A 27321-nucleotide genomic window follows, 5' to 3' on the forward strand; every position below is an offset into this window, starting at 1 on the left:
TCTGTGAGACCCCACCAACCCCCAGGGAGCCCAAAGCAATAATGTCAGACTGTGGCAAAGTCGCAGCTGGAAGAAGTTTCCAAGAGTTTCTCAGAGTTTAATGTCTGAGAAAAAAAGAGCCACGGGGGTGGGTCATTTGCTCCAGCGTGTTGCCCAGATGTGACGCTGATGGGGAATCAAACGCACGCCGGACACCTGACACCCACCACTACGCTGTACGGCTGCACGTGCAGATTTGAATAAAGCAAAGCAGTCCATGTCTGTGCAGGAGAGTCAACAAGCCATCTTTGCAGCTTCAAGTCTCACTCCAACCATCTTCTGATCTATTGTAAAAGCATTCCAGTGGTCTTTTAATTATGATTAAGCCGTTTTTAGCCAACATTTAAAAATTATGTGTCGTTTTCTAGAACATAGTTTGTGCAGAGTGGCAGGAGTTTATTAGAAATTCGCCTCTGACTTGTGGGCGGGACTGTTGGCTCAGAGTAAGCCCGCCCACACATCTTGTGACCGTTACTGAGAGCTCTCTGTTTACATCTCTGCTAGCTAACAGCCCCTCACACCCGGTGACTAATAGTGGAGCCATCTGAGAGGTTAATGGATCAAGTGGAGCGGAGCAAGGAGCTTGTGGGCCCCCCAGTGTATTTTCTACGTCACAAATACAATCCGTTTCCAACTGCATTTTTTTTTCTTCTCCAGACTCACAACAATTAGAAATTTGAACTTAATTTGCTTTATATATGTCCTCCATCAACAGAAAAAAATGACTGCTATTATTCATAGTTTCTTGTTTATTTGAGGACCCACTAAACATCCTTGTTAAAGGAGACCACAACTCATTTATTATTTCTTTTATTATAGAAATTGTCCTTTTAAGTCCTCACCTCAAATTGACTCAAAAGTATTTCTATTAGTAAAACAGCTGTACTCAGCTAGAGACGCAATCCTGATGAAAATAAGGTTTGTGGCATTTTGAACCTGTTCTTGTTGCATTTTACTGATGGACAACATATATTAACCCTTTAACACCGGAGCTCCTGTGTTTATGTTCTTTGTTAACACGATCAACGTAATTCCTGTAGATTCTGAAGGAAGTCACAGTATGTTTAAGATTTTGCATTTAAGCATCACCGACGACCCCTCAGGTGATGAAGAGTTAAGAAAATTAATCTTAAAATTGAATTTTTCAATATTTTTGTGAAACAGGAGACAAAAAATATACATTTTGAAAAAGATTGTAGCTGTGACGTAGAAAATACACTGGGGAGGCCACAAGCTCCCTGCTCTGCTCAGCGACGGGGAGGGGAAAGGGGGCGGGATTGCTTTGTCCCAACTGCCCCACCCACTACTTAAAGGTAAATATCTAATCGCTCTGAAGAAAGTACGTCCTAGAAAACAACTGTTTACTTGAGCTAAAGACACCATAATCATAATTAAAAGACCACTGGAAACAGCTTTACGATAGATTAAAAGTCGGAGTGGGACTTTAAGTCAGACAGTGGGCTAAAAATATGAAAGGTAAAATGTAAATGTGTCACTCCAAACAGCTGATCTATAGTTCTGCCTTTTATACTTCATTTTTTGTAGAAAAATCCAAAGCCAAACTTTAGCCAAACATGTCACTTACATTTACATTTACACTATAACTTATGTGTTATGATGCTGATGGATCTGCTGGAATAAAATCCATCATTTGTCAGTGATAAACAGAGGCTAAAGTATCGATCTGTTCTGGAAAAGAGAAACTAACAGATGTGAAGCTGCACAACTGGCGCATGAATGTGCGGCAGTGAAGGACACCCCTCCCCCAACCCCGTCTAATGTCATCACAATCAACTCCCAGAATGCCGAGCGTGTCGGCGGGTATTTGTAGGGAGGAATACTCGGGTGTAAAGCTGCTTAATATCACAGAGCTATGAATGAAGTCATTGGGGCTGGGTTACAGCTTCACCCTGAAGATGAGAAGGGTGGAGGTCAGCAGTGATGTAAGACTTTCTGTCTTCAGAGCAACTATAGGGGGAAAAAGGGGGGGAGGAAAGGAGTAAATAACAACCATCAAGCTGCTGGACACGTGATCTCAAATTCCAGAAACCATTTGCAGATCTCCTGGGAAGCTCTAACATTTTCCTGAAACCCTGAACGAGTGAGCAATAAACAATACATGTTTCAGATTTCTAAGACTATTTTGTTACAGTGAAGAGAAACATCAAAGATCAAAGAACACGTTTGCCATGTGGACACACTTTGGTGTCATCAGCATATTAGTGGAGACTAACGTCAAGACTTCTGATCATTTTACCCTAAAGAAGAATCCAAAAAAGGTAAGGAAACAGTCTAATTCCTGTGGAATACCAAATCCAACAGTGGTTTATTTAGTTATGGTGACATGGTGACCTTCTTGGTAACACCTTTGTAGAACGATTCAAAACAAACAAACCAAGCTACTCTCTCAACATCATCCATGTCTTCCATAAAGGAGATAAGAGCCCATAAAACACAGGTTAGGAGTCGCCTCTCCTACACACATTAAGTGTATGAACAAACTTTTGGACACACTGTTCAGTGTGAACACAGCTTAAGTGTCTTTTAGAGGAAGTTCAAGAGGATAAAAGTCTTTCCTTCTTCCCTCTCACCGCTCTATCTGCATTTTCTGTCATCTTGTGTCGTCTACAGCAAGCCGACAAGAGTCTGGACTGTTCCTACAGCTGTGTCTCAGTGACAAACACCATACCGCAGTCCTGACACTCTCACTTCATCCTCCTCATATGCTTCTCCTCTTTCGTCTTCTCTCTGCATCCACTTCTCATCTGGCTGGGATGCAGCTCGGATCACCAGAGAACAGATGACCTGCAGCTCTGAGGCAACGTCCCAGTTTCCACAAATCACTCATTTCCTGTCAACGTTTCCCTGGTGACCGCACCCTTGATGTTCCAGCGGCGCCTCAGGGAGTGAGCACAATGCCCATGCGTTAGTATATCCAGAAATCAGACCCAAAACACAACAATATCCACAACCCAAACTGAAACGGTGCGCTTCGTTTCACTAAGATTCCCGTAACTTCCTGCAACTGCAGGCAGACTGGAAGATACTGAAGAGATTTCAAAGTAGATTTCATCATTTCTAAGTCAGAGACAGACACAACATTACTGTAGATGACCACATCTAAAGACCTGACGCTGAACATTTTATTTCAGGAATGTGCGTTTGTGTCTCACCAAAACCTTTGGCATTATGGAAAATGAAGTGAATCAAAATAAATAACTTCATGCTTATTTTTTTCTCTCTTTGTGGGAGTTTACATCTTTTCAAATGTTAGCAAAGAAATAAACCAAACAGAGTGAAAACTTGTTCTTCCAGAATTTTTTTTTCTTTCTAGATTTAAGGGTTTGGCTAAAATGAAAAACTATTAATAGACTACACTGGTCGATATGGACCCATGAAACTTTAAATTTACATTGGCTCTACAGAACTGACCCACATGCAGGAGTATTTGCAAATATTTTAATAATAAATGCATAAAATAAAAGTATAGACTCTCACCAACCCTACAAGAGTCTTACAACAGCATAATTTAACAGCACTGAAGATAGAAACCAACATTTTGTAGGGTCACATGTAATGACTTTGGGTTGGACATTTTAATCAAAGAACATATTGAGTAACCCAGACCTTGAAGTCTCGTAAACATGTTTGTAGATTCAGTTTGTTGGACAGATGAAGCTGAGTCTTGGTCAATGATTATAACAAATTGACTAAAAATTTCACTAGAAAAGAAAGAACAAAAGACAAATGGGTCCAAGTCTAGAACCCTGTGGAATGCCATATCCACATTTGACTTGTGTAAACATACATCATTTAATATAAGCTATCTGTATTCTGTAAAAATATAGCCTAATTACACTAAAACCCAAATTCTAACTGTTATTTCTACATTTATAACACTCATTTTTTTAATTAACTGGCATGGTTTACAATCTACTATTTACACAATGAAATAAATGATCCAAAAAGTATGTATACAAACTGGAAAATGACCCACAGCTTTAACATACCCAGTACTTTTGTCGATGACCTGCCAAAAGCAGTCCAATCAGAACAAAGTTCTTATCAGCCTTCCGTCCCTTGATAGAAGAAGGAATGAAGAAATGGAATCTAGTGCCAGCCTGAGTAAATAACAGCAAATTCCTTTTGGGTTCATGCTCTGACTGACTTTCTGTCCCACCCTCTTAATAAAGAAGAAACCAAGGTCTTGGTGTTGAGCTTATGAACATGGTTGAAGGGCAGTGTGATAATACGTACGCAAAATCCTTCCCTTTCAGACTTTTAGATTCACAAACTTCAACTTCTGTGCTGAAAAGACGTCATTTAGAGACGTCATTCTTTGTTTTTTTGTTTGTGTCCAAACCAGCAAAAGAAAAGCAACGAGCTGCTTGTTTGAAAAAATGCTAATTAAAAAAGGCTTTTTGGTGCAAATTAATCATCAAGAACACGTTTCACATGTTTTATTTATCAAATGAGTAAAGGCAGCATTTCTGCACATTTTGAGGGGAAATTGCTAAAATATTTATGAACAGTCACAGGCAACTTTCAGAGCTCTGGTACATTAACTAAAAAATAAAAAATAAATATTTCTGACTAAATGTTTACAAAGACTCAGAAACTGGAAAACATGGTGAGAATGTGATGACTGCTAAATCCATTTCCCCAGTTTTTACACAAAGTTACCATGGCAACTGAACCGGACCGATGGTTTATTGAAGGAAAATAAACAATGCCATGCAAACTGCATTGCACAAACTTTTGCAAAGATGTCCAACGGAATTACACTTACAGTCTTGTAGATCAAGATTCAGTAACTCGAGCTGCTTTTTAAGAAAACTGGATGAGTCTTCAACCAACATGTATAAAAAAATAATCTGTTACATTACAAGGATTGCTTTGCTGATTTTCTAAAGTTCTCAAATAAATAATTAAATAAAAACTGCTACAGCTCGACTTTACTCTGCTGTCTCAAAATAACCTCTCTGAACAGGTGGTTGGTTTTTGTCTGATCCACAGCACAGAAACTCCACAGGTCAAAACCCCAACCTCCTTGAAGGTCCTGGTTCTGGACCGCAATCCTCATCCTCTTAGATCCGAGTGAGTTTTTCGCACCGTCCTCCTCAATAGATTTGTCTCCTTTCGCATATCACATACTCCATTAGACCATCTGAAATCTTACCTCTAAAGCCACATTTAGTTCATTGGGCTTGAATATTTTAAGTACCATCCTTACGCCATAATTTTAGGTGTTCCTCAGGGCTCAATACTATGACCCCATTTTTTATTATTAATTTATATTCCCCCACATAGTTCTGTAAATTAAAAAAATGACACTCAGCTCCTCCCGAGGAGAATCACCTTTAGCTTTCCTCCCTCGTCTGTCATCAGCAGCGCCTCCATTACACATATGCGAAAAACTTTATCGAAATTCTAGAAATGTTGAAAAAACACAATTTCGCAATTACACTGTTTCCATAAAATCATAATTATGTGAATAAAAACAGACCAACTGACACAATAAGTCAATCAAAAACAGATATGTACAATATGTTGATTTATAGCAGAAACAGTCAAATTTCTGCCACGGCACTAGCGCTCATCGTCATCGGTGTCTTATTCAGGCCATGGAGCAGCGACGGATGAAGTAATTCTGGGAAATTGTGGTTGAGGATTTTATAGAGGAGCTGTGGATCCAACAATTATGCTTAGCTGTACACAACGAAGCGTGGTATCCGACAGTTGGTCACGTGACTCATTTCATTCAAAAAAGTGTTTCCGTTGCAGTTTAGCAAAATATGCGAATTTTGATATGCCTCAAAAACCACCTCCTCCAAGTGCAAAAAATTTGGGGGGGGGGGTTATTCGAAATTCTCGTGTTTCCATTTGGCAAATTTACTAACACAAATCCAATTTGAGCAATTCATAGTCAATGAAAATGGATAGATTAAGTTAGCACCAATCAAATCCTGTTTTTTTTACCCAACTTTTTTAAGCTCAATAGAAATAAAATAAGTTCTTGTCTTAAAATCCATTTTATCCAGACTCAACAGCTTTTCCCCATTAAATTTACCCCCAATCTGTTTCCCTTCCTTTTAACACCGGTGACATCGCCTGTGATGTCTAAATAACACAGGTTCTTTGACATATTGTAATTCTTCAACCATTTACGCAATCAAAGTGAATCGGAGAAGCAGAGAAAATAGACTTTGCACCAAAATGCAACACATTATTAACGTGAAGTGTTGCAGAAAGCAGCTTTTTTTCTGTGAAGGAATGATCTGATTTAAGTTGATAGCATAAGGACTTCACTACTGTTAAGTGTTAAATATCAGCACAAAGCTGCTTTTCTCCGTTTCATAGTCCACTGGAATTATGTTAATTACATAAACGGTTGAAAAATTATGGTAGTTTAAAGAATGTCAACTCTGGTGCTAAAGCTTTGATGTTAAAGGGTTAAGAGTCTGGGTGTCATCATTCACAGTACATGTCTTCAATCTCACATTAATACCATTACCCAGTCTGCATACTTCCATCTATACAACATTAATCACCTTTTTTCCAACCTTTACCCTCCATACCACTACAGTTTGGTCCCACTCTCAAATGTCTCCATGTATTTCAATTGGTGGAGAGTATCATCCCTAGAACTCCATCTATTCATCACTCCAGTTCTCCAGCAACTCCACTGGCTCCCAGTTAAATTCCTTTATTTTACCTTCATAGCCATTCTTAACCGTCTTCTGTACGTCTGTCCCTTGTGCTCCTGTTCCTTCCATAGGAAGCATTCACTTTCTCACTCAAGACTCATCTATTCAACACTTTAACATCGGAGGATTGATAATATTCTATGAATTACTGTGAATCTTCAAGCATTTACGTAGCTGACGTGATTCCAATGGTTTCTGAAGCGGAGAAGATTAACTTTCCGCTGATGTGCAACACTTTACGATATCATTACAAAGCTGCTTTTCTCTCAGTCAGAATCCGTTGGAACTAACATTAATTGCTTAAATTGTTGAAGAGTTATAGTAGTTAAAGAACCGCAAGTTATTGTGCAGTCGGTGGTGACAGGTACAATGTTGAAGCGTTAAACCTGCTTTAAAACTGCTTCAGAACTTTTTTGGCTTCTGGATTCCCCTCAACTTTAAAGAGGACATTTATCTTCTGAATTAAAATTTAGTGTAAAAAACTTTCTTGTTTTCTTGCTGAAGTTACTGATTTGCAATAGCTGTTTATGATTCATGTAGTATCAAACAGCTGAGTTTTTGCTTGCCAAAAATGAACTGCATCCACTGCATCCACTTTTTTCCCTCCATTCTTGTCTTTAAACATGTGACTGTCTATAGGTAGCATAGAGTCACATTACCTTAGCAATGTGTGTCTTCTGCTATGCACATTTGAAGGGGTGTGGTTATGGGATACTGGTGACAACCACCGTCTATAGTAAAACGAATCGTCCCCTTGGGAAAAACCTTTTCCTTCTCCGCCTCTTGCACTATCAGCTGGACATTCTCCAGAACATTCCTTTATCTTTTCTGGTTTGTTTTACAGCCCATTTGTTGAAGTTGTGTCCTCCTCCTTGCTTCACCTCCTGTAGTCACTCCATCATCCCTTCAGTCCTCCAAGCCACCAGTTCTCCTCCCCCTGATAGAAACAACCTCACCTTCCCATGATACGGTGTTCACTCAGTCTTTGTTTTTCTTAAGAAAATCTGGTGTGTTCACCTGAACAATCCTGATTGGTGATGGAAACAGAACAAAGATTGAGACAGTTGGATTTGGATCCATCCAGTTGAATTTTTCAGAACCAACCAGAGCATCTCAAAAAAGTATAAGCTGTTTTTTTATTGCTAATAAACCTGGTTTGCAACGAGACAATGGTTGATGCAAGAAAGTTGACTGACCTGCTTGTTTCCACCCTGATGGAGACTACTAAAAAACAGTGAGGGGTATATATGGTGGTGGTGGTTCTGATTTTATTCTGGTTCTCACAGGCTTGGATTATTAGGGGGGAAAAAAAACTTTAATTTGAGGACTAACTGTAAATGTGTAAACATCTTCCTTCATACTTTTCCTTCTCCTCCTCCTCAGTTCTGTCCTTCCTCAGGTCAACCTCCTCCTGGGTTTCCTCTCCCACACATTCCTCCTGGCACATCTCCCTTCCTTGGGTCCACAAGATAAAGTCTTCACCGCCTCATGAGTGAAACTTATGCAACTTTATTGTTCAACATTGATCACAAAGTGGCGTAAGGATCACCACTCCGTGCTGGAACGTTGAATGAGCCAAAAACATGTTCATTTTCATACACTGAATTTGCTCTTACTTCTGGATTACAGTTGAATGTTCTCTGTGCAAAACAAGAATCATTCTTTTTATGACCAGTTTGTAAATGCAAGTTGACAATCATTCTGCATTAAACCAGTTTTCATTTTTCTATTTTAGGCTTGTCACGATTATTCAATCAGTCAAGACTATGTCGACTATTAATAGATGACAACTAATTTAAGTCTTTTTTTAATAATCTCAAAACTGCGGTGCACGTATTCCAATGCCGCGTCTATTATTATCTTTGACACATGCGCAGTAGTGCTAATTTATTTATTATAGGAAAAACTCGGATACCACAAAAGCACGCCAACGGAGCTCGACAGTGAGAAACATAAAATAAATAAATAAAAGACAAAAGTTTCCAATGCAATATTTGATAACATTAAAGAGAGATCATCGTCTAGCTAAGCAAACATTGGCGAAAACAAAGAGCAAACTAATTAGCTAAATGTTTTCTGTGCATTCTTGCAACTTCTGCCCCATCAGAGTGAAATTTCTCTTCTGAAGGAAACATCTGCTCTCAAAAGAAATCAAGTCGTTCTGCAAGACATGTAGAAATGACTTTCCTGTATACGAGCAAAAAAGCTAATGATGGTTAAGATGTGTGCTTTATATCCAGTCTACCCATGAGCCGATTAGTCGACTAGTCTGGAAAAATAAATCGGTGATTCATCGACTATTAAAATAATCGTTAGTGGCTGCCCTATCCTATTCAGAATAAAGGACTCTGATTCGGAAATGATAATGTTAGTCTACAACAGAGGTCACCACATTTAGGGCTGGGAAACTCTGGGTACCTCATGATATGATGCGATATATGGATCACGATATTAATGATATTGCGATACTGTAATGTAGGCTTTGAAGAACATATTTTTCAGGAAAATATTTCTCTATTTATTTTTTTTTAGCTTGAGCACAATCATAATAAACAGCTTGTGTCTAATTTTGAGCAACAAATAAAATAAACTTTTATGTAACATTGCTGAAATCAGAAATACTATGTCTTTGACACCAACTGAATTGGAATTATCTGTAAAATTCAGTGTTAATAGTAAATATGAACAGAAGAGCCACTACTTAGAGAAGAATTGTTAGAAATAACAGAACAAAAGTTAAATAATTCAAGTAGCTGCCAGGCAAATTAATGCAACGCGCACCCCTATCTACCTCCAAAGGAACGTCTCACCAAAAGATGACAAATATAATGTTTTACAGCCTCTTCAAATGAAAAGAAAAGATCGATACATGGTTAGAACCCATCGAGAATCAATTGTAGGCCTAAATGTCACAATATATCGCAATATTGATATTTTGCCACACCCCTAACCACGTCTTCAGATGAAGTGGAAGGATCAGAATGGAGCGCAGCAGGGACCGAGTGTATTTTTTACATCACAAAATAAGCTGGGGTTTTTTGCATACTCCTGATTTACAATGATTTGAATAAAGAAGTACTTAGAAATTAAATTTTGAGATTAATTGTCTTTAAATATGTCCTTCATCCTCAGAAAAATGCCACAAGAACATGTTGAAAACGTTTGTTCTTCAGGGTGGGTCTTTGAATGTCTTTTTTTTTTCTAAATTTATAAGTACTGATAAAAGTGGTGTCATCTGCAAATAGAGTGTGTGCAATTTAACGTTGAGCTTGAGTGGGCGGGGTCCCCTCAGACCATTGCATTTGACCAATCAGAGCAGAGTACGCTTTTTTGCTTTAACAGGAAGCTGTAAATATTTTTGCATCCTCGATCATCTGTGAGTTGTTAGACTGCAGCGTGGGCCCTCGATGTCTCCGCAGCAGATCGGAAAACTGTCCAAGAAACACAACAGAGTTTGCAACACAAACAAATGAGTTTATTTAGCAGAAGAATGCTTCATTTTTAAAGGACTTTTGCATTAGAGGTCCTCCTTTAAAGCTGTGCCACCTCATCCTGACTTGAAGTTTGGTTGAATGCAGGCTGATGGTGACCAAACCAACACCACACTGCGACATTCTGGAGGATCCCGTCAACAAGTTTCCAATTGTGCCCCAACGATGCAACACAGATAAAGAGCAAAAGAAAAAAGAGGAAACTAAGAAGAGAATAAAAACACACTCACACAAAAGAGGAGGAAGATTAAGGAAAAGTACTAAAGGAAGAGGAGGAGAAAAGCAGTCTGTATCTGGTTACATAATGACTCTCCAGGATTTGGAGCAGAGAACAAACGTCTACAATCATCTGGATTGTTTTCAGAGGTCCGAGCAGGCACCAGGAACCTGCAGAGATGTTTCACGCACAAACAGATCAGAACCAAACAACCAGAGTTCTCCTAACCCCAAATCCATCCCGAAGGCTGTTAGAACCACAAAGCCAACATGTGGGGTTCTGCTGCAGAGCTGGAGGAGATGAAGAAGGTCACCGCAGAGCCGCCTGCAGGACCACGACCAGCGAAATGAGATGTTTTCGCTCCAGAGCTGAGGTCATGGAGGCGGCCACGCCTGCACCACCTTCATCCTCGCCCCAGTCTTCATCACACAGACGACAACAGAGGGGGAACTCCAGAACAGAGGATGGAGGAGATGCAGAGAAGCGAAGAACACAAGCAGCAGCAACAAAAGCCCAAGAGGAGACAGCAAACAAACAAGTTGAGAGGAGCCCCCCTCACTCGGCCTCTGCGCCAAAACAGCAGCGACGCGGGGATTTTCAGTCAGCGGAACATGGATGCTCCCCGAGCCCGCGGGGGCTTCCACCCCGCGCGGGAGGCGACCAAACGGGCGACGCGGCGGGCGGACGCTCACCTTCAGGTCGACGGAAGCGCTCTGGAGTCCCGCTCGAAGTGAAGGACGCCCGGACGGACTGCTGGGAGCGAAAACGAGGCAACAGCGCGGAGTCCTAAAATCCACAGATCCTCCTCCTCCTCTCCAGCGCGGACTGCAGCGCGGGGACTCTCGGTTTATTCACCGGGACGCGCCGGCTGGACGGACACTGTCGGTTAAAAAAAAATCCACCTCTCAACAGACCCATCTTTTTCTTCTCTCTCTTTTTTTAAAAAATAAAAATGAAACGCAATTGCTTTACTATATAGAGTTTATCACAAGTTTATGATTGTGGTCTGTTTTTGATTGGTTTGTCTCATACCTCATTGTAAAAACATTCAACGTCATTGTGGGTTCATTAGCCTCTGACATGAAATAAATATATTGTGGCGTCCCCCAGGGTTCATTGCTGGGCCCTAGATTATTCATTTTATATGATTTGTCTTTGGAAACTAATTAATACATTTAGCTACATTTCTTATCATTTGTATGGAGACAACTTTATCGAACTTTATTGCTCCGTCCCTGAAACAGACTTGACCAGTGTATTGGATTGCTTATCAATAATTAAGTAATGCTTATTTAATAAAATTCTCCACCTAGATTATCAGAAGACAGAACAGTGATTTTTGCCCTTGGTTCTCCGAGTTGCTCTGTCCAGTCGTGTGTCAGAAACTTTGTGGCGTGGTTTGACAAATCCCTATCTTTGAAAGGACACTAAAACAAACTTTAAAAGATGTCCTGAATCATCTGATGAACATGGCAAAATAATAATAATAAAAAAACATATTATCGAAACCTGATCTGATGATTATTATTATTAATTTTATTTCATTTTGTTTTGATTGCTGTAATTCACTTTTTATCCGTTTTACCAAAAGCTCTTTAAAACATCTGCAACTTGTTCAAAACTCTGCCATGTGGCTTTTAACAGGACCCAATAAACTAGCACATATTACTCCTTTAGGGTCCTCTTTAAGTTTGCTCCCATTTCAATTTATAGTTAATTTTAAAATTTGACATTTTGTCATCATTTTACATTTTAGGAATACAATGCCAAATGTACAAAGAAAATAGTAATCATTTTTTACTAGTACCATTGTCTACTTTCTCATACAAAAAAAAAGGAACTTTAAGCTCCGCCCGTACTGTAACAACACCCCACCCGCCTGGGCTGCAGTGTGACATAAATAAAACATCCCTGTCTGTGTTAGGGAGAGGCGGAGCTGGAGGGTGGAGGAGGAGGAGGAGGAGGAGGAGGGGAAGGGCTGCAGAGGCTGAATGAAGCCAAACAGATGAAAGTTGTAGATGATGGTGATGAAGCAACAGAAGGAATGTTCTGCTAACTGAACCAGAGGATGGAGACAGCTCTGCTGACATGAGTGTGAGACACATTTCCCATCAGGCACTGCGTCTCCACAGCAGGTATCTTAGTACACATATCAGAATCTTTAAAGGTTTGTTTGTTAATTTATACATTTACTTTATTTTCTGTATTATATGCACACGTAAAAGCCTTATTATTTTTTCAAAAAAAACAAAGTTAGATTTATTTTCTGAAGTTGCTTCTATACAGATTATTTCTGGTAATGAATAAAATGAATAAATTCATTACTTTATGTGAATAAAGTCATAAATTTAAGTGAATTCATTTGCAAATTCACTTAAATAAAGTTGTAAATTTTCGTGAATAAGCTGTAAATTTTGGAGACTAAAGTTGTAAATTTATGAGAATAAATTCATAATTTTACTAGAATAATCTCATTAAATTATGAAAAACAGCTTAATTTAACAAGGAAAAAGCCATTCTTTTTCAAAAGTATAATTGATCAGGTAAATCCATCAATGCATCTATTGATGTTTTTTTTGTTAACATGGGATATGCTGTAACATATTTGGATCTCTGAAGGCAGCATAAATGCTGAAGAGGCCAATATCCTGCAAATTCTTTTCAAAGTCCTCATAATAAAATGTTGACTCACAAACATACTATTCCCTTATTTGTGGAACAAATGCCAAATCTATAACACAGAGAAAATATGAAACTGATGCAATAACAACAAGAGAAAGCAGAGAAAGCGACACGTAGGTGATGGCATTTGCGACTAGATGCTGCGTGAGGTGGCGTCTGCTCAAGTCTGGTGGGGGAGGGGGGGGTCAAAAGTTTATGCGTGCAGAGAGCAGGAGGTGATGGAGGGGCAGACGGGAGGGAGTTCAGCTTCCTAACTGTCCCAGACTGCGGAGTCCTCCTCCAGCTAGTGTTGTCCTTTGGTTTTTTATATCTTCAGTGATAGATTTTTCATTTTTAATTGATTTATGGCATAATTTTTTTCCATGTAACTTTTGACTGAATGTTTCTGCATATTTTTGAATATTTTTCTCTGAAGTTTCATTTTTTTTTATCTTGGGGGGGTGGTATTTTCTAATTTCCTTTTTTTCTTTTTTTGCAATGTTTTTTAATAAATAAATGAACTTCAAAATAAAGTTGAGTCTTTGTAGGATGTGTTTGTTCAACTTGGCTTTCAAAATAAAATATATTACTTCAAAGTAAATTTCAACAGAGCCCCTAAAGGGACAACAAAGTTAAAAAAAATAAAAGTAGGAAAAAAAAAAAAAGATTTTCTGATTACCATCTGGTGCGCACCAGATAGTAGAATATACCTGTATATATATATATATATATATATATATATATATATATATATATATATATATATTAGAAAAAAGCAAATAGTGACCAGAATTTTCTTTATTTCTAAAAAAAACATTAAAAAAAGCAGATAGTATCTGGTGCGCACCTGATAGTAACCAGAAAAAAAAGAGAAAAAAAGCAGATAGTATGAAGCAATTTTAATCTTTTTTTTTTGAGAATTTTTTTTTTTTTCTTTTTTTTATTACTTCGATGTCCCTTTAGGGGCTCTGTAAATTACCATCTGAATAATAAAAAAAGACAGTCAGTGAATTGTTTCAAGCAGTGAAAAAACTGAACTAAAGTACTTCACAGACACACAGTGAAAGCAATGCATTGTGGGTCTGAAGGACATCCAACTGGGCTGGCATGCAACCCAAGAGTGTGTGTAGAATGTCATCTGTTCTTTTTCTTCATGATGCAAGCATCACAAGTGTTTGTGTGTGCGTGTGTGTGGATTATCACTAAGATATGAGACATCCAGCAGAGTCGACCACTTGTGACGAGAAGGTCAGAGGTCATTGGGGGAAATCCCTGCATGCAGCTGCTGCTTCTGAGCATGTCGGGGTCTGGCATCGATTCCTGCGGCCTTCAGCTCGGACTACAGTAATTGACTGTCACTTTTGCTGCCAAATGTTTTAGCAGCCAAGTATTCTGGATGAGAATGTTTGGATCAAGAGTCAAACTCTGAATTTGTTTGCATCAAGAACCGTCCCTCATCCCTAGCTGGCAGAATCACTAGAACCTTCTTCGATGCAGACCAGTTTCAGATCAAGTTCTTTCTTGCAATTTGAATAATTGCTTTGAGAAAACAAGAGGAGGAGGAGTTTGCAGGAAAAAAAAACTGTCACAGTTCGACGGGATCAGAGCGACACATGTTGCTCTTTTTTAAATGTCAGCGTTCCGTTCAAAGTTGGACCAAACTCTGGCGTGTTGCCTGGCAACGGCTGGCTGTCAGCTCCCACTCAGGTGTGAGCGACGGTGCAGCAGATGAAAAGATCCCACCGTGTGGGCAGTTGATGAGCTGGATAGAAAATGGAGGGCGTTGGAGGCTCTCACAAACGCTTTCAGACCGACTGTTGTTTCCGTGGTGACCATTATGGGATGCCAAAGTGGTTGCCGGGAGAGAAAAAGTAGGAGGTGGAAGAGGTTGAGGCCAATATTTTTTCTCCAGTGAAGAGTGTGGGGGTGGGCTGCTTTTCTTTCTCTGCTCATGAGCACAGGGGAAGGAAGAGGAGGGCAGGTTATTATTTCTACAACCTGAAAATGAAAGCGAACGGACACACTCTGTTTCTGTAAGGAATTAAAAATGAAGACATCTCAAACTAGGGCTGCACGGTGGCGCAGTGGTTAGCGCTCTCGCCTCACAGCGAGAAGGCCCCGGTTCGAATCCCGGCTGGGACCTTTCTGTGTGGAGTTTGCATGTTCTCCCCGTGCATGCGTGGGTTTTCACCGGGGACTCCGGCTTCCTCCCACCGTCCAAAAACATGCTTCACAGGTAAATCGGTGACTCTAAATTGTCCCTAGGTGTGAATGCGGGAGTGTATGTGTGTGTGATTGAGGCCCTGTGACAGACTGGCGACCTGTCCAGGGTGTACCCCGCCTTCGCCCTTCAGTAGCCGGGATAGGCTCCGGCGCCCCGCGACCCCGAAAGGGAAGAAGCGGTCAAGAAGATGGATGGATGGATGGACATCTCAAACTCTTCCAAAAACTCATTAAAACTGATAAGTCTGCCGCTTTGTGTTGCCACAGCGATCAAACCAAATTGGGACCAGATGTGCTGCCAAAATCATAAATCCCATAAACTTCCATAAACTATTTTCAATTGACCAACAGGTAACTTCCGGTTTGAAGCACGTTCAGAAATGAATTCACATCTCGTCATCAAAAGTTTGGGCCTAAAAGATTATTATTATTTTTTTTTAATAATTGGTCTTGTTACAAAATTATCTTTTGAACTGCGTGAAGTTTTTTTTTTACAAGAACCACAGTTTTAGAAAGTATTTTAAAATTCTTTAGAAAGTCCTGCGAAGAACAACTTAAAAAAAGTACAACATCTGCTAAACTTTTTTGTCCTTTTTCCTTCTCCATCAATGAACAAAACTACATTTCTTTTTTTGAGCATGAAAGCACTTTATATATGAATTTAAGACCTATTAGTATACTTAAAATAAATAAATAAATAAAATTTTGTCATGGTTTCCAGTTTGAAATCCCAGATATGTCTTGGAGTAACAACAGTAAAAACTTACTTAATCTGTTAATGGGTTAATATTTATTTCTTTGTGCTAAGGAAGCAACATTTTACTTTAAACGGTCTTACCTGTTTTCAGGACAGTTTTTTTTTCCAGACACCTGGAGCCAGTGACCAATACCGGGCTGGTGGCATGTTAAAACAATTACCCATAATTCCAATGGAAAACAGTCCAATCATATCATCAAATATAAACGCATTTGTAGTCGAGTCTGTAACACTTTTTTAATTTTATGTCAAGATCATACATTTATGATATTTTTTATGTACAATTAAAGCCTTGATCTTTAAAATGTTCAACAACGATTTCCAGTTGAATTAACCCTTTAATGTCAGAATTTTAGCTCCAGGGTTGACATTCTTTAGGCGTTCATAACTCTTCAACTGTTTACGCAGTTAAAGTAATTCCAGCGGATTCACAAGTGGAAACAAAGCAGCTTAGCGCTGATATGCAACACTTTACAGCAGTGAAGTGTTTACATATCAGTGTACTTGAGCTGACGCAGTCTCGGAGGAAAAGCGGCTTTAAGTGTGTTTGTAATGTGTTGCATTTTGGTGCAAAGCTGATATGAAAAGCAGCTTTTCATAACGTCAGAATTCACGTTGATCGCACAAACCAGGCGTCCCCAAAGTTTTTCTTGTGAGGGCCACATAACTGTTTTCTTCTCTGACGCGGGCCAGGGTCAGTTTGTAGGCAAACAGAAAAATCACAACCTAACCGTAAACATTTATGGTTTTCCAGAAAGCCACACATAGCCACATTTTAAGTAATTCATTTCTGTAATCTTCACAGAAAAAAACAATACAAAAACATTTTAAAAATGAAACCAATAAATAGTTTACACTCTCCCATAATAGTTCTGGCTGCAAAAGTGTGGAATAAAAAGGACTAATTAAGGACATTGCTACTGAGGATTTTAAGGCTAGTTAGCTAATATTTTAGCACCATGCTAATGTTTTTAGATAATTTAGTATTTACTAAGGTTTTAGCTAATATTTTAACATTTCAGTAACACGTTATCTTTATTGGCTAAGGTGGCCTCTATTGAGGTTCTTTGGAATAATTTGGAGTGAAGCTAAAATTTTAGCAATGTTGCATTTTTTATTATCCAAATTCCTTGTCTACAAGTTTATATCAAAATGTTCAACACGTTCATGACTTTATTCAGCAATTAAAGACTTTTAGCATCTTCAGCCACCACATTCAGGATAGCATTATAGCAGGTACTGCAACTTTTCTAGTTTCTTTTGAACTTTGCAAACTCTTTGTGCGTGACCTAAACACATTGAAACAGTAGTATAAAAAAAAAGAACTTTTTTTGTGGTTTAAATCTAAATTTATGGCATTATTTTAAGAAGAAGAACCTTTCATGACTGGCATGTTCTTTTTACTAGAAAAACAACACATTGTAGAAGCTGTTCAAAGCCTAATATGTGTGTTTTTATTGGGGGTGTGGTGTCTTTAGCAGAGGATCATGGGAAATTTTGACTTTTTGTGGGACATCAAAATGAAAAATGGCTGCACATATTTATCAGCCACACAGAGGAATTTAACTGTGTGCTTTTTAGGACCTATCACCTTCATGGAGACCATCTTTCTGCATCAAAATAAGAATTTACATTTCCTGAATGGAGCAGTCACTCAGCATTCACTCAGCTGCATCAAGTGCTGGTTTGAAAGAGCTTGTTACAAAGAAGACAAAAACTTTTTTTGGCCAGAATTTAAGGTTGTTTTTCCTCCAGATTACCAATAAAAGCAGACTTAAACTATTCTTCCACATCAAGTTCAGCATTTTCTGACACTTTCCCACAAGCTCGGCTTCCATTAAGACACTCAAATCTGCTGGAAATGGGTTTGTGTATCGCAGAACATAAGATCCTCCTCAAACACAGCGCTGCAGCATCCAACGCCTCCACCACTGCTGTCGTTATTGTGCGTCTCTGTGTGAGTAATGTCTCCGGGAGGGTTGGCATGACGACAGAGCCTCCACCCCCAGCAGCGTTTGCAGGCAGAGCTGGTCTCCAAACTCCAACGCACATTCATCTTCGGCATGTTTCTGGCTTAAACAAAGCCCTTCCTAAACCAAAATAGACTCTCAGAAGATCAATCTGGTTTCCATGTTTCCTGTTTCTCCTCGTCTCCTCTGCTCAGAGTTCAGGCTCACGAGTGCAGACAGTTTGCAGCCTCATCTCCGAGTCACTGCGGTGAAGGTTGTGCTCCTGCAGTGTCAGGATTTAGCAGCTGATCAGGGATTTTCTTGCTCTCATTTAATTGGATCAGATAGCAGGTTGTTGGATCAGGTGACTCGCTGTTGCATAAGACCTTTGATGATTGTGTGTTTGTGACTTTCAGCTGCAGCACGAGTCGCTGCTCAAACCCACAGAAGATATGGAATCAGCACTTTGAAGGACTTGTATTTGATTTTTTTTTAGACTTTTCACAAACATTCATTCATTTCATGCAACATTTTTCAGGGTTTTCTGCATTATCATGAAATTCAAATTTTATGTAATTTGCTTCAGTCAAGGTTTCATTTATAAAAGGAGGGTTTAGTATTTAATTCAACATTTTTAGACATAAAACAGCTACTTTTCATCTGAAAATAAAACAGAAGACAAATGCTTAATCAGTGACTACAACTCATGAAACTCTAAATTTGATGAGAACTCCTCGGGTTGTTTGATCAGCCGGTCAGAAGCGGGTCGAGAAGCCGGAGAGCTCCAACTTGTCGATGGATCTCTGGTTGCTGAAGGAGGCTTTAGTGATCCGACTGCTGGGACTTCCTTCTTTACTCAGCCACACCTTCCTGGAGGAAAAACAGTTCTAGTTCAGAGTGAAGAAGCTTCAGTGACACATTTCTGTGTGAGGTCATTCCTGATTTCACCGTCACCTGCTTCTTTTGATGTTAACATTTTAAATAAAAAAGAGGCTAAATAATTAAAACACATTTTTTAAACGACAAAAGGATGCAAAAAAGTCAGACACTAAATATGCTATATTAAATAATAAAGCATCTATAGAAACTGTAATATTTAAAGGGGAAACAAAGAAAATGTGAATGCTAAACATTCAAGAGGTTTCAACAAATGTAACATAAATGCAAACTTGTGAAATGCTCATTTGTAAAAGTCGTGAAGCTGCAGGAAACAAACTTCAAGTTTTAAAATAAGCTTATTGTTAAACTGAGTACATAACTTAAGAGAATACATGGCTGCTACATGAAATTAAATTGTAAAGTTAGCTGGGGAATGAGAAAACAACTCAATAAAAGCTGAATAATGAACAAAACAAAACACTTAAAGGAAAATGTAGTAAAAATGTGGAACATATATTTTCAAAGATGCTACGAAAATAATAATAAAACGGTGAAGAAGAAGCTTAAAATGCATAAAAATAAATACAATGCTAACAGGGGCGGACTTATCATTGGGCAAAGCTAGGCGATTGCCTGGGGCCCCCAACACTCTCGAGCAGAACATTTATTAAAATTGTCTAAAATAAAATTTAGAACTCATTATCATTTACTCTATCATAAAAAAACACCCAAAATCCATGAAATGGCATAAGCCAGATCATGTGAAAGTGTTCTGTCCTCCCCCGTCCCTCTGAGGAAATTGAATATTCCAGTCAACAACAAGTTAGCAAGCAAAGAATTCAGTTTTCTGCCCAGTTGAGCGATTTGGATTCAGACTGTGGAGGTAAAAATATTTTTTGGGAGGTGGACATAATTGGGATCAATTAGTCAGTTTTCAGCTTTTTTTGTCATTTGTTTTATCCAGGTGGAAGCAGGTGAAGCAGTGCCTCACCTGCCATCATGAAATCAAAATCGCTGTATTTTGAATGTTTCCTGTTCATTATTAGTGCAGGTTGCCAGATCTGCAGTTTTGAAAAGATTTCAGTTTTTTTAATGCTTATCAAAACATTTGGATTCTTGACATCGAGTCTGTCTACTAGTGAACCAATAGAGATGTTTTTAACCCTTTAAAAGCATTTATTTGATTTACGGTATTTTTTCAATCGTTAACATGATCAACGTAATTCCAGTAGATTTTGAAGGAGAAAAGCGGCTCATCGAGCCGCTTTTCTCCTTCAAAATCTACTGGAATTACGTTAATCGTGTTACCGGCTTAAAAGTTAAAGTATGACAAAGATTTTGAGTTTAAGCGTCACCCCCTTAGGTGTTTAAAGGATTTTAAAAAACATTATATCATATTTTAAGTGTGAAAGTTTGACTACATACTTCATTTACAAAAAGTTGCACTAAGCTAACTGTATGTTACATAGGCGAGAACCTTTATATTAATACTAAATAATTAGCAAAAGTTACTAAAGTGTTAAAAGACTTTAAAAGACTATTTATACTTAAAAATATTTATAAATATTGATTGTGATGGTAGAGCTGAGATATTGTTTGTCAGTTGGGGGTTGAGCTTTTGATCTGGACAGCCAGAGGCATGATGGGAAAATCTATGACGCTGCAAATGGACAGGCTGTAGATTAGAGGAGATCGCAGCGGATCAGGGTCAGAGACAGACACTGTGGGGGAGGCGGTGGCAGAGTTGATGCCCTACTTTGTTTTGTTGGTCAAAACTCTCCAAATACATTTGACTGATCTGCCTCAACAACACACACACAGTCGGACACACACACACACACACACACTAAGCCCCAGCAGTTGGACGTCTGCTGGTTTGTAATCTCTAGCGATTTTCCTCTAAAACTCTGATCCTGCGTCCAAACTCCTGATGCTGCCGCTCTGACATAATCGCCGCACAAAGAGCTTTTCTGCGTGTTTTGACATCACAGCGCCGTCTCATCAGCATCACACATCAACTCAGGCTCTAATCTCTCTACTATTAAACATCAAAAACAGTTCAGTCTTTGCTAAGATTGGAATCAAAAATGTAAAAAAAATGATCTACTCCACAGATTCATTCAAATGTTTGTCTTTTTTCTTCAGTTTCTTTCTACTCATCCTTCAATTTGCTGGAAAACTCTTGTTTGTCTCCATTAAAAAAACACTATTACTAACTTATTACACATTTTTATGAATGGAAAATTAATTGATCCAATTCAAGAGGAAAAATATCTTGGAATTATTTCAGACTCTTAATTAAATTTTAAAAGCCATATTAAAAATAAGAGTGCAAGGTGATCAGATTAAACATGACGTGTTTTAAATTAATAAGACAATGCCTGATTCCAGAATGTGCTTGGATATTTTTAATGTCTATGAATCCAGTCAGACCACACCGTGGAGAAGATTTATAATCAAGCACTGAAGATATTTGACAAAAAAAAATGCGTTTTTTAAACTGCCTTATGTAATTTTAACACTGACTGTTAACTGCTTTGCTTCTTGTATTTTAATTTCATTTTATGTATACTTGTAATTGTAAAAAAAAGAAAAGCCCAGCTAAGGACACATTCTGGGCATTGGACTGCTGTTCACAGTAAATCTGTTTTTATGTCTGTCCTTATTCAATAAATCAATTCAACATCTCCACCATTTCTCTGCTCCTCCTCTCAGTGGAGACCTCCACTCTCTTCTTGTTGCTTCTATTGCTTTCCTTAACAAAGTTATCAGACTCTGAAATGAGCCCAAAGGAAAACCAGCTTCCTGCATCCCGAGCTGAACAGGAAGTGAGGTCGTGGTGAAAGTGGAGTCGACGAGAAGGACATCGGAAAGTCACACGGAAAAGATTCCTGACGTAATGAAGTGTGTTTCTGGTTTACAAAGATGTAATGTTCTCATGAGGCGTTCGGTGTTTGTGTGGAAATCACAGCGACGGTGGAACTAAGTTACTTCATAATCTTTACATAACTGTAAAGTCAAAGGATTTCTGAAATTTTTATCGACACAGTTCTGGTTTAAGTCATTTGATTTTCCTAACTTTTTCTCTTTTGCAAACCCCAGCTTCTTTTTTTGCTTCATCAGTCCACAACTCAACAGATTCTCCTCGTTTCTTTTGAAATCCTATCAGATTTACAGGTTCATTTTTAAACCTTTGCTCTAAAAACTTAAGCAGCAGTAAAAAAAAACAAATAAATTAAGGAGTCATTTTAATTTCTTAAAGACATCAGCAATCTAGCATTCAGTATTTTAACCTTCACCAGTTTCATTTCATTTCATTTCATTTATTCATTTATAAAGCACCTTTCACCACCAGCCAAGGAGGCCCAAAGTGCTGTACACAAGAAAATACAATACATAACAATCCTAAAAACAATTTAAAAATAAATAAATAAATACATACATAAAATACTACTTAAAAGAAATTAAAATTTACACGATAAAAAGCAGCTAGGCAGATACTACAGCGCGACAGTTCTTTCATAAACTCTTTTCTAGGACATAGTTTCTGCAGAGCGGCAGGAGTTCATTCAACATTTACCTCTGAGTTGTGGGCGGGACTGTTGGTGCCGTTGACCTCCGTCCCTTCACCCATAACTGAGAGTTCCTTGTTTACACTCTCCCTCTAGCTTACAGCCCCTCACACTCCTAAAATAACAGTTTGGGTGCAACAAAAATGGTGATCAATGTTGGATCTATCTAGATTCGGATCCCAACTCAAACGAGGAGAAGTTTCAACGTCACATATAGACTCTTTTTCCAACAGCATGTTTTCATCTGGTCCTGATTCACAAAGATTTGAATAAAGAAATACTCAGAAATGCAATTTTGAGCTTAATTTTCCTCATATTTGTTCCAGAAAAATGCCAAAACATGTTAAAACTAGGGTTGTGAACATTAACCCATGTGATTAATCAAAGAGAATTAAGACATTTCATTAGGTATTATCCCTCTACCATGGTCACCTACTAAAGAAATAAATAATCAGTCAGTTTTTAAGCACTTAATTCTTGCTATTTTTGTGGTTTAGATCACTTTTTCACATAAAGGGGAATATTTGATCCGTGGTATTGTACAAATACATTTTACCTGGTAAAAAACTGCAATTAATTGTGGTCAAAAAGTGCGATTAATCCGATTTTTCTTTTTTGTAATTCATTGATTCACTCAATTCTTCATCAGAGTGGGTGTTTAAGAATCTATACTGCGGTTAAGAAATGTGTGTTAAATGCTTTACAGAACAGTTTTACAGTCAAGTTGTAGCTACAGGAGGATGAAACTCCACCCGTGTGGTGCAGGAGAAAGTGGAAATCAAACACCGGGAATCGTTTGTTTTTTTCTTCCTTTTCTCTGTGTGCCTGTGTGTGTGACAGCAGCAGATTGTGGCTAACATGAGGTCACCTTCACGAGCCATCCACACCCAGCTGACCTCAGACTGCAGCACACAGACACAGACGTCCCACTCTGATCTCTGATCTCTGGTTTTACGCCCATTCTTGGTTTCCATTTATTCAGTTCATGACATCACCGTTTTGAACGGCGACACAGTCAAGTTTATGTTTTTTCTAACAATTCTGAGGCTATTCTGTTCAAAAACAATAAAAATATGTGGAAACAAACTAAGCAACTCCTCCCAGCAGACTTGATAGAGGATGGTTGAGCCTTTTTTAAAGCTTAAATATAATATTTAAGCACACAAATACAACACGTTCTTATATCTGAATATTTTTTGGACCTGTTTTTTACTTTTAATAAATAAAAAAGTAACAAAAATTTGGTTTTAATTAATGTTGCTAAGATTATTTACCAGCTGGTTTTATTTACATGGTTGGATTTTGATCCAAATGATGTGAAACCAGCTTATAACTAAAGATTATTTTGCAACGTGGAGCTCTCTGAAAATGTTATTTTGATCTAAAATGTAAAATTTTAAAATAAAGTATAGGAATTATCACTGGAGTGTAACCCTTTAACACCTGAACACAAAAGTCTTTAACATAGTGTTCTTTTTTAACCATTATCGCTGTCAATGTAATTGCAGTAGATTTTGAAGGAGAAAAGCGGCTCATCGAGCCGCTTTTCTCCTTCAAAATCTACTGCAATTACATTGATAGGGTTAACAGTTGAAAAGTTACAGTAAATCAAAGACCATGAACTCTGGAGCTCCAGTGTTAAAGGATTAAGTAAATTTTAAGATGCTTTTCCCTCCAAAACTATGAACTAAAACTCCAAAATGTTACCTCAGTCAATAAAAATCCCAGAAATTTCAGATGATTTGATAACAAAAAGCATAAATTAAGAATTTAATTGTTAAATCCCGTAGGATTGTTTCTGTTCTCTTTAGGATTTCTGCTGTTTTCCTCCTAAAATCACAGCAGGGGTTATGAGGGTAAAGAGCTCCACCTTGTGGCTGAACGCAGATCAACACCCTGCAGTGATGGTGCAGTGAAGCTTCCAGATCTGTGTGTGTGCTGTGGTTGATGTGTGCGCTCACATCTCCTCCACCTCCTCAGCCGGACCCTGCACCTGACCCACCACCGTCCCGCTGTAGGTGTTCTTCACCCACCCGACCAGACCGAGCCGCAGACCCTCCTTCTCTGTGTACTGCAGAAGAGAAGATAAACACTTGGAGACATTTTTGTTTTAAATCTTCTTTAAAAAAATCAAACAGAATTTATGAAAGAAAAGTGGAAGCTGCAGAGGAGATTTTGAAAAGTTAATTCCATTGAGGACAAAAACGGCCATCTTGGAAAAATGTGCACAAAAATTGGGCAAAAATGCAGTAAAAACAAAAAATAATAACAATACATAAATAAAAACTTCCAATATATATATATACTTAAAATAAAAAAAAAACAATTACATTTTTGTATGAAATTGTTTTAAGAGAAGCAAGCAAACTAACAATTTTAAGTAATTATGTTACAGAAAACATCATAAAAATTAGCTGAAGTGATAAAAAGGAAACAGAAAAAGTAAGACATGAAAAAAGTCATGTAATGTTTGTGTATGTTTGTAACTTATTAACTTAAGTTCGATTTATTTAAAAGTGTAACTTTATTCTTATTTGTGGAATTGTTTTAGGAGTCTTTGGAATCACATATGTCCTTAGGAATCCATTTTAATTGCTACATTTAAATGCTGTAAACAGAATTACAGTAGAAGAGAAAGTACTGAACAATTGACCTCCCAGAATCCCTTTGGTTCTAGCTGTGTTCAAAGTAATGTGCAAACACTTCAGAACATTCACTTCTGTTGCAAACATTTAGATTCTATTGTGCATTTTTTTTAACCACAAATTAGGCTTTTTTTGCACTTTGTGCTGTAAATTCACTTGTTTAAATATGTTTGGCCTAAATACAGTTTACATATTTTTTTTGCCTGCTTTAGAATAAAGGCTTTATTTTTTTTTTAGCATTTAACACCTTTTGCTAGCATAATGCTAACTCACTTTTGCACTTAACCTTTGCTAGTTTTCCTAAATTGCCAATCAGTTGTGTTTTTTTCTAATTGGTCATATAACCCTTTAAATTTGCATCATATATACTTTCAGTTGAATTAGACATTTCTTTAATTTTTAAAGCTATTTTAGCATTTCATTTTTATATTAGCGTCATGCTATCTCATCAAGCTAATAGAATTTATCTACTATTCTACTAGAATTATGCTATTGTCTTTTGCTAATTTAGCTGCTTCCTGTCATTTTTGTTTTCTTAAAAAGTCCCATTAGTTGTCACTCACCTTAGTGTGTGAAATTTGTTCTCTGCATTTGACTCGTCCCCTGGAGTGGTGAGCTACAGACACAGATGCGCTTGGGAACCATTTGGTGGTTTAACCCCCAATCCAACTCTTTACTGCTGAGTGTCAACAAGGGGCACCGAGTCCCATTTTTTAGTCTTTGGTATGACTGGATTCGAACTCATGACTATCCAGTCTTGGGGTGGACACTCTACCACATGGTCACTGAGCTGGTACTCACACTTCTACCAGTACTTTAGCGTTTTCCAGTTACCTTTAGCAACTTCAGGTTTCCAGTTAATGCATTTTTTCCTAGTTTTAAACACACCTCAATTTTGAATTATACTATAGAAAAAGTTGTTCCTTTAAATGTAGTAATGTCAATAATCTTCATTTGCATATTTAAATATTGCAAAACTGTTTATGTAGATTAAAATCAGGAACAAAAATATAAGAATTTTCTTGTTAAACACAATTAATTTTAATCTTGAATATATAGAAAATGATAACCAGTTGTTTTTTTTCCTGTAATTTATGCAATTTTCATTCTGCAAAATTAGTTAGTTTACAGTGTTTAAACATGTCATTACCTTGTTTGTATACTGACAAGAAAACATGTTTTTTCAAAGCTTGTGCAGCTGAAATCAGGAGACTCACCATCCTGAAGCAAACACCTGGAAAACAAAGAGGAGCAGTTAGAAACTGCCTGAACCTCCTTCAGATCCACACCGATCTGTTCTGCAGAGATCAGAAAGAGCTGCAGCAGCTAAATTAAGCAGCACAGATCATTTTTCAGCTGCAGCCTTCACGCTGCAGAGAGGAGAACATACAGACCCTGAACGTGTCCGAAGATTTCAAAATCCACAGAAACCAGGCCACTTCCTGCAGACATGCTGCCCGACAGCTGCCCCGTCCACGAAGAAGAGGGGAGTCCCTGTGCGCCTTGTGCCCCCTTTCTTCTCCTCCTGACACTTTAAAGGAAAACCCAAGGGGCTGATGGTCTTTGTAGTCCTCCAGAATGAAGTCATTTCACCATGAGTGCTGGAAACAAACAGGATCTCAAACTGGAATCAAAACCAGATCCTGTAAACTTTTACCCTGCAGTTTTTGCAGAAAAAATGACAAAAACATTACAGCTTTTAAAGTGACATGGCAGAGCGCCATCTTCACATTTTTATGTAATTTAGGTCAGACTCATTTGGTGAAACATAATGACATCACTGTTACAGGGAATTACTGTTTTCTTTTTTGAGTTCAGATTTTAAATACAATTTGATGCTTTTTGCTGTTACTGTTAAGTCTGGGAATTGAACCCACAGCAGTTGCTACAGCCACCATGTTTACAAAAAACCTTTGATTTTGTGATATTAATCTTCATAGCGCCACCTTGTGGGGAGAAGAACAGTGCCCTGTTGATATTCAAGATCAGTCTTCCCAGCTTGTTCAACAGCTCTTCATGCTTTTATTTTTTAAATATTTTATTACAGCTGAAGTTTGTGAATCTTTGAGGCGGGGGTTATTTTTTTGATAGGTAGCACAGAAAAAGTTTTGAACAGAGGTTCAGTTTTGGAGTACAGCTGGATTTTCTGCAACATGGAAGTGAATGAGAAATAGTTCACTG

General features: G+C 38.1%; 2 protein-coding genes across 4 annotated transcripts in view; both read right to left on the reverse strand.

The window, feature by feature from the left end:
* The window catches only part of LOC112161767 (spectrin beta chain, non-erythrocytic 1), a 114217-nt gene extending 102837 nt beyond the window's left edge, over positions 1 to 11380 (reverse strand). Inside the window, exon 1 of the mRNA XM_024297210.2 lies at positions 11147 to 11380. The gene's annotated coding sequence lies outside the window, so the exon portion shown is untranslated. The remainder of the gene's footprint in view (positions 1 to 11146) is intronic.
* A 6146-nt stretch (positions 11381 to 17526) lies between these two features.
* On the reverse strand, positions 17527 to 26691 carry LOC112161791 (acylphosphatase-2). 3 transcript variants are annotated; one of them, XM_024297241.2, is made up of 4 exons: positions 26535 to 26691; positions 26358 to 26374; positions 24457 to 24566; positions 17527 to 18914 (listed from the first exon to the last, which is right to left on the reverse strand). In XM_024297241.2, exons 1-4 carry the CDS (start codon positions 26590 to 26592, stop codon positions 18800 to 18802), a joined length of 300 nt encoding a protein of 99 aa, XP_024153009.1. In that variant the 5' UTR covers positions 26593 to 26691; the 3' UTR covers positions 17527 to 18799. The 3 variants fall into 3 exon arrangements, with proteins under 3 accessions (XP_024153009.1, XP_036071403.1, XP_024153010.1); XM_036215510.1 differs by having other exon boundaries at positions 26291 to 26433; positions 26535 to 26682; XM_024297242.2 differs by having other exon boundaries at positions 26291 to 26374; positions 26535 to 26568.
* Between the last annotated feature and the right edge of the window lie 630 nt (positions 26692 to 27321).

The sequence above is a fragment of the Oryzias melastigma genome, linkage group LG15 (genome assembly GCF_002922805.2).
Source record: "Oryzias melastigma strain HK-1 linkage group LG15, ASM292280v2, whole genome shotgun sequence".
Lineage (NCBI taxonomy): Eukaryota > Metazoa > Chordata > Actinopteri > Beloniformes > Adrianichthyidae > Oryzias > Oryzias melastigma.

Coding starts and splice junctions, on each gene's coding strand:
- LOC112161791 (XM_024297241.2), bottom strand. CDS start 26,592: ATGTCTGCAGGAAGTGGCCTGGTTTCTGTGGATTTTGAAATCTTCGGA. Junction 18,915..24,456: donor GCTGAGGAGGTGGAGGAGAT/GTGAGCGCACAC, acceptor TTTTTCCTCCAG/GAAGGTGTGGCTGAGTAAAG.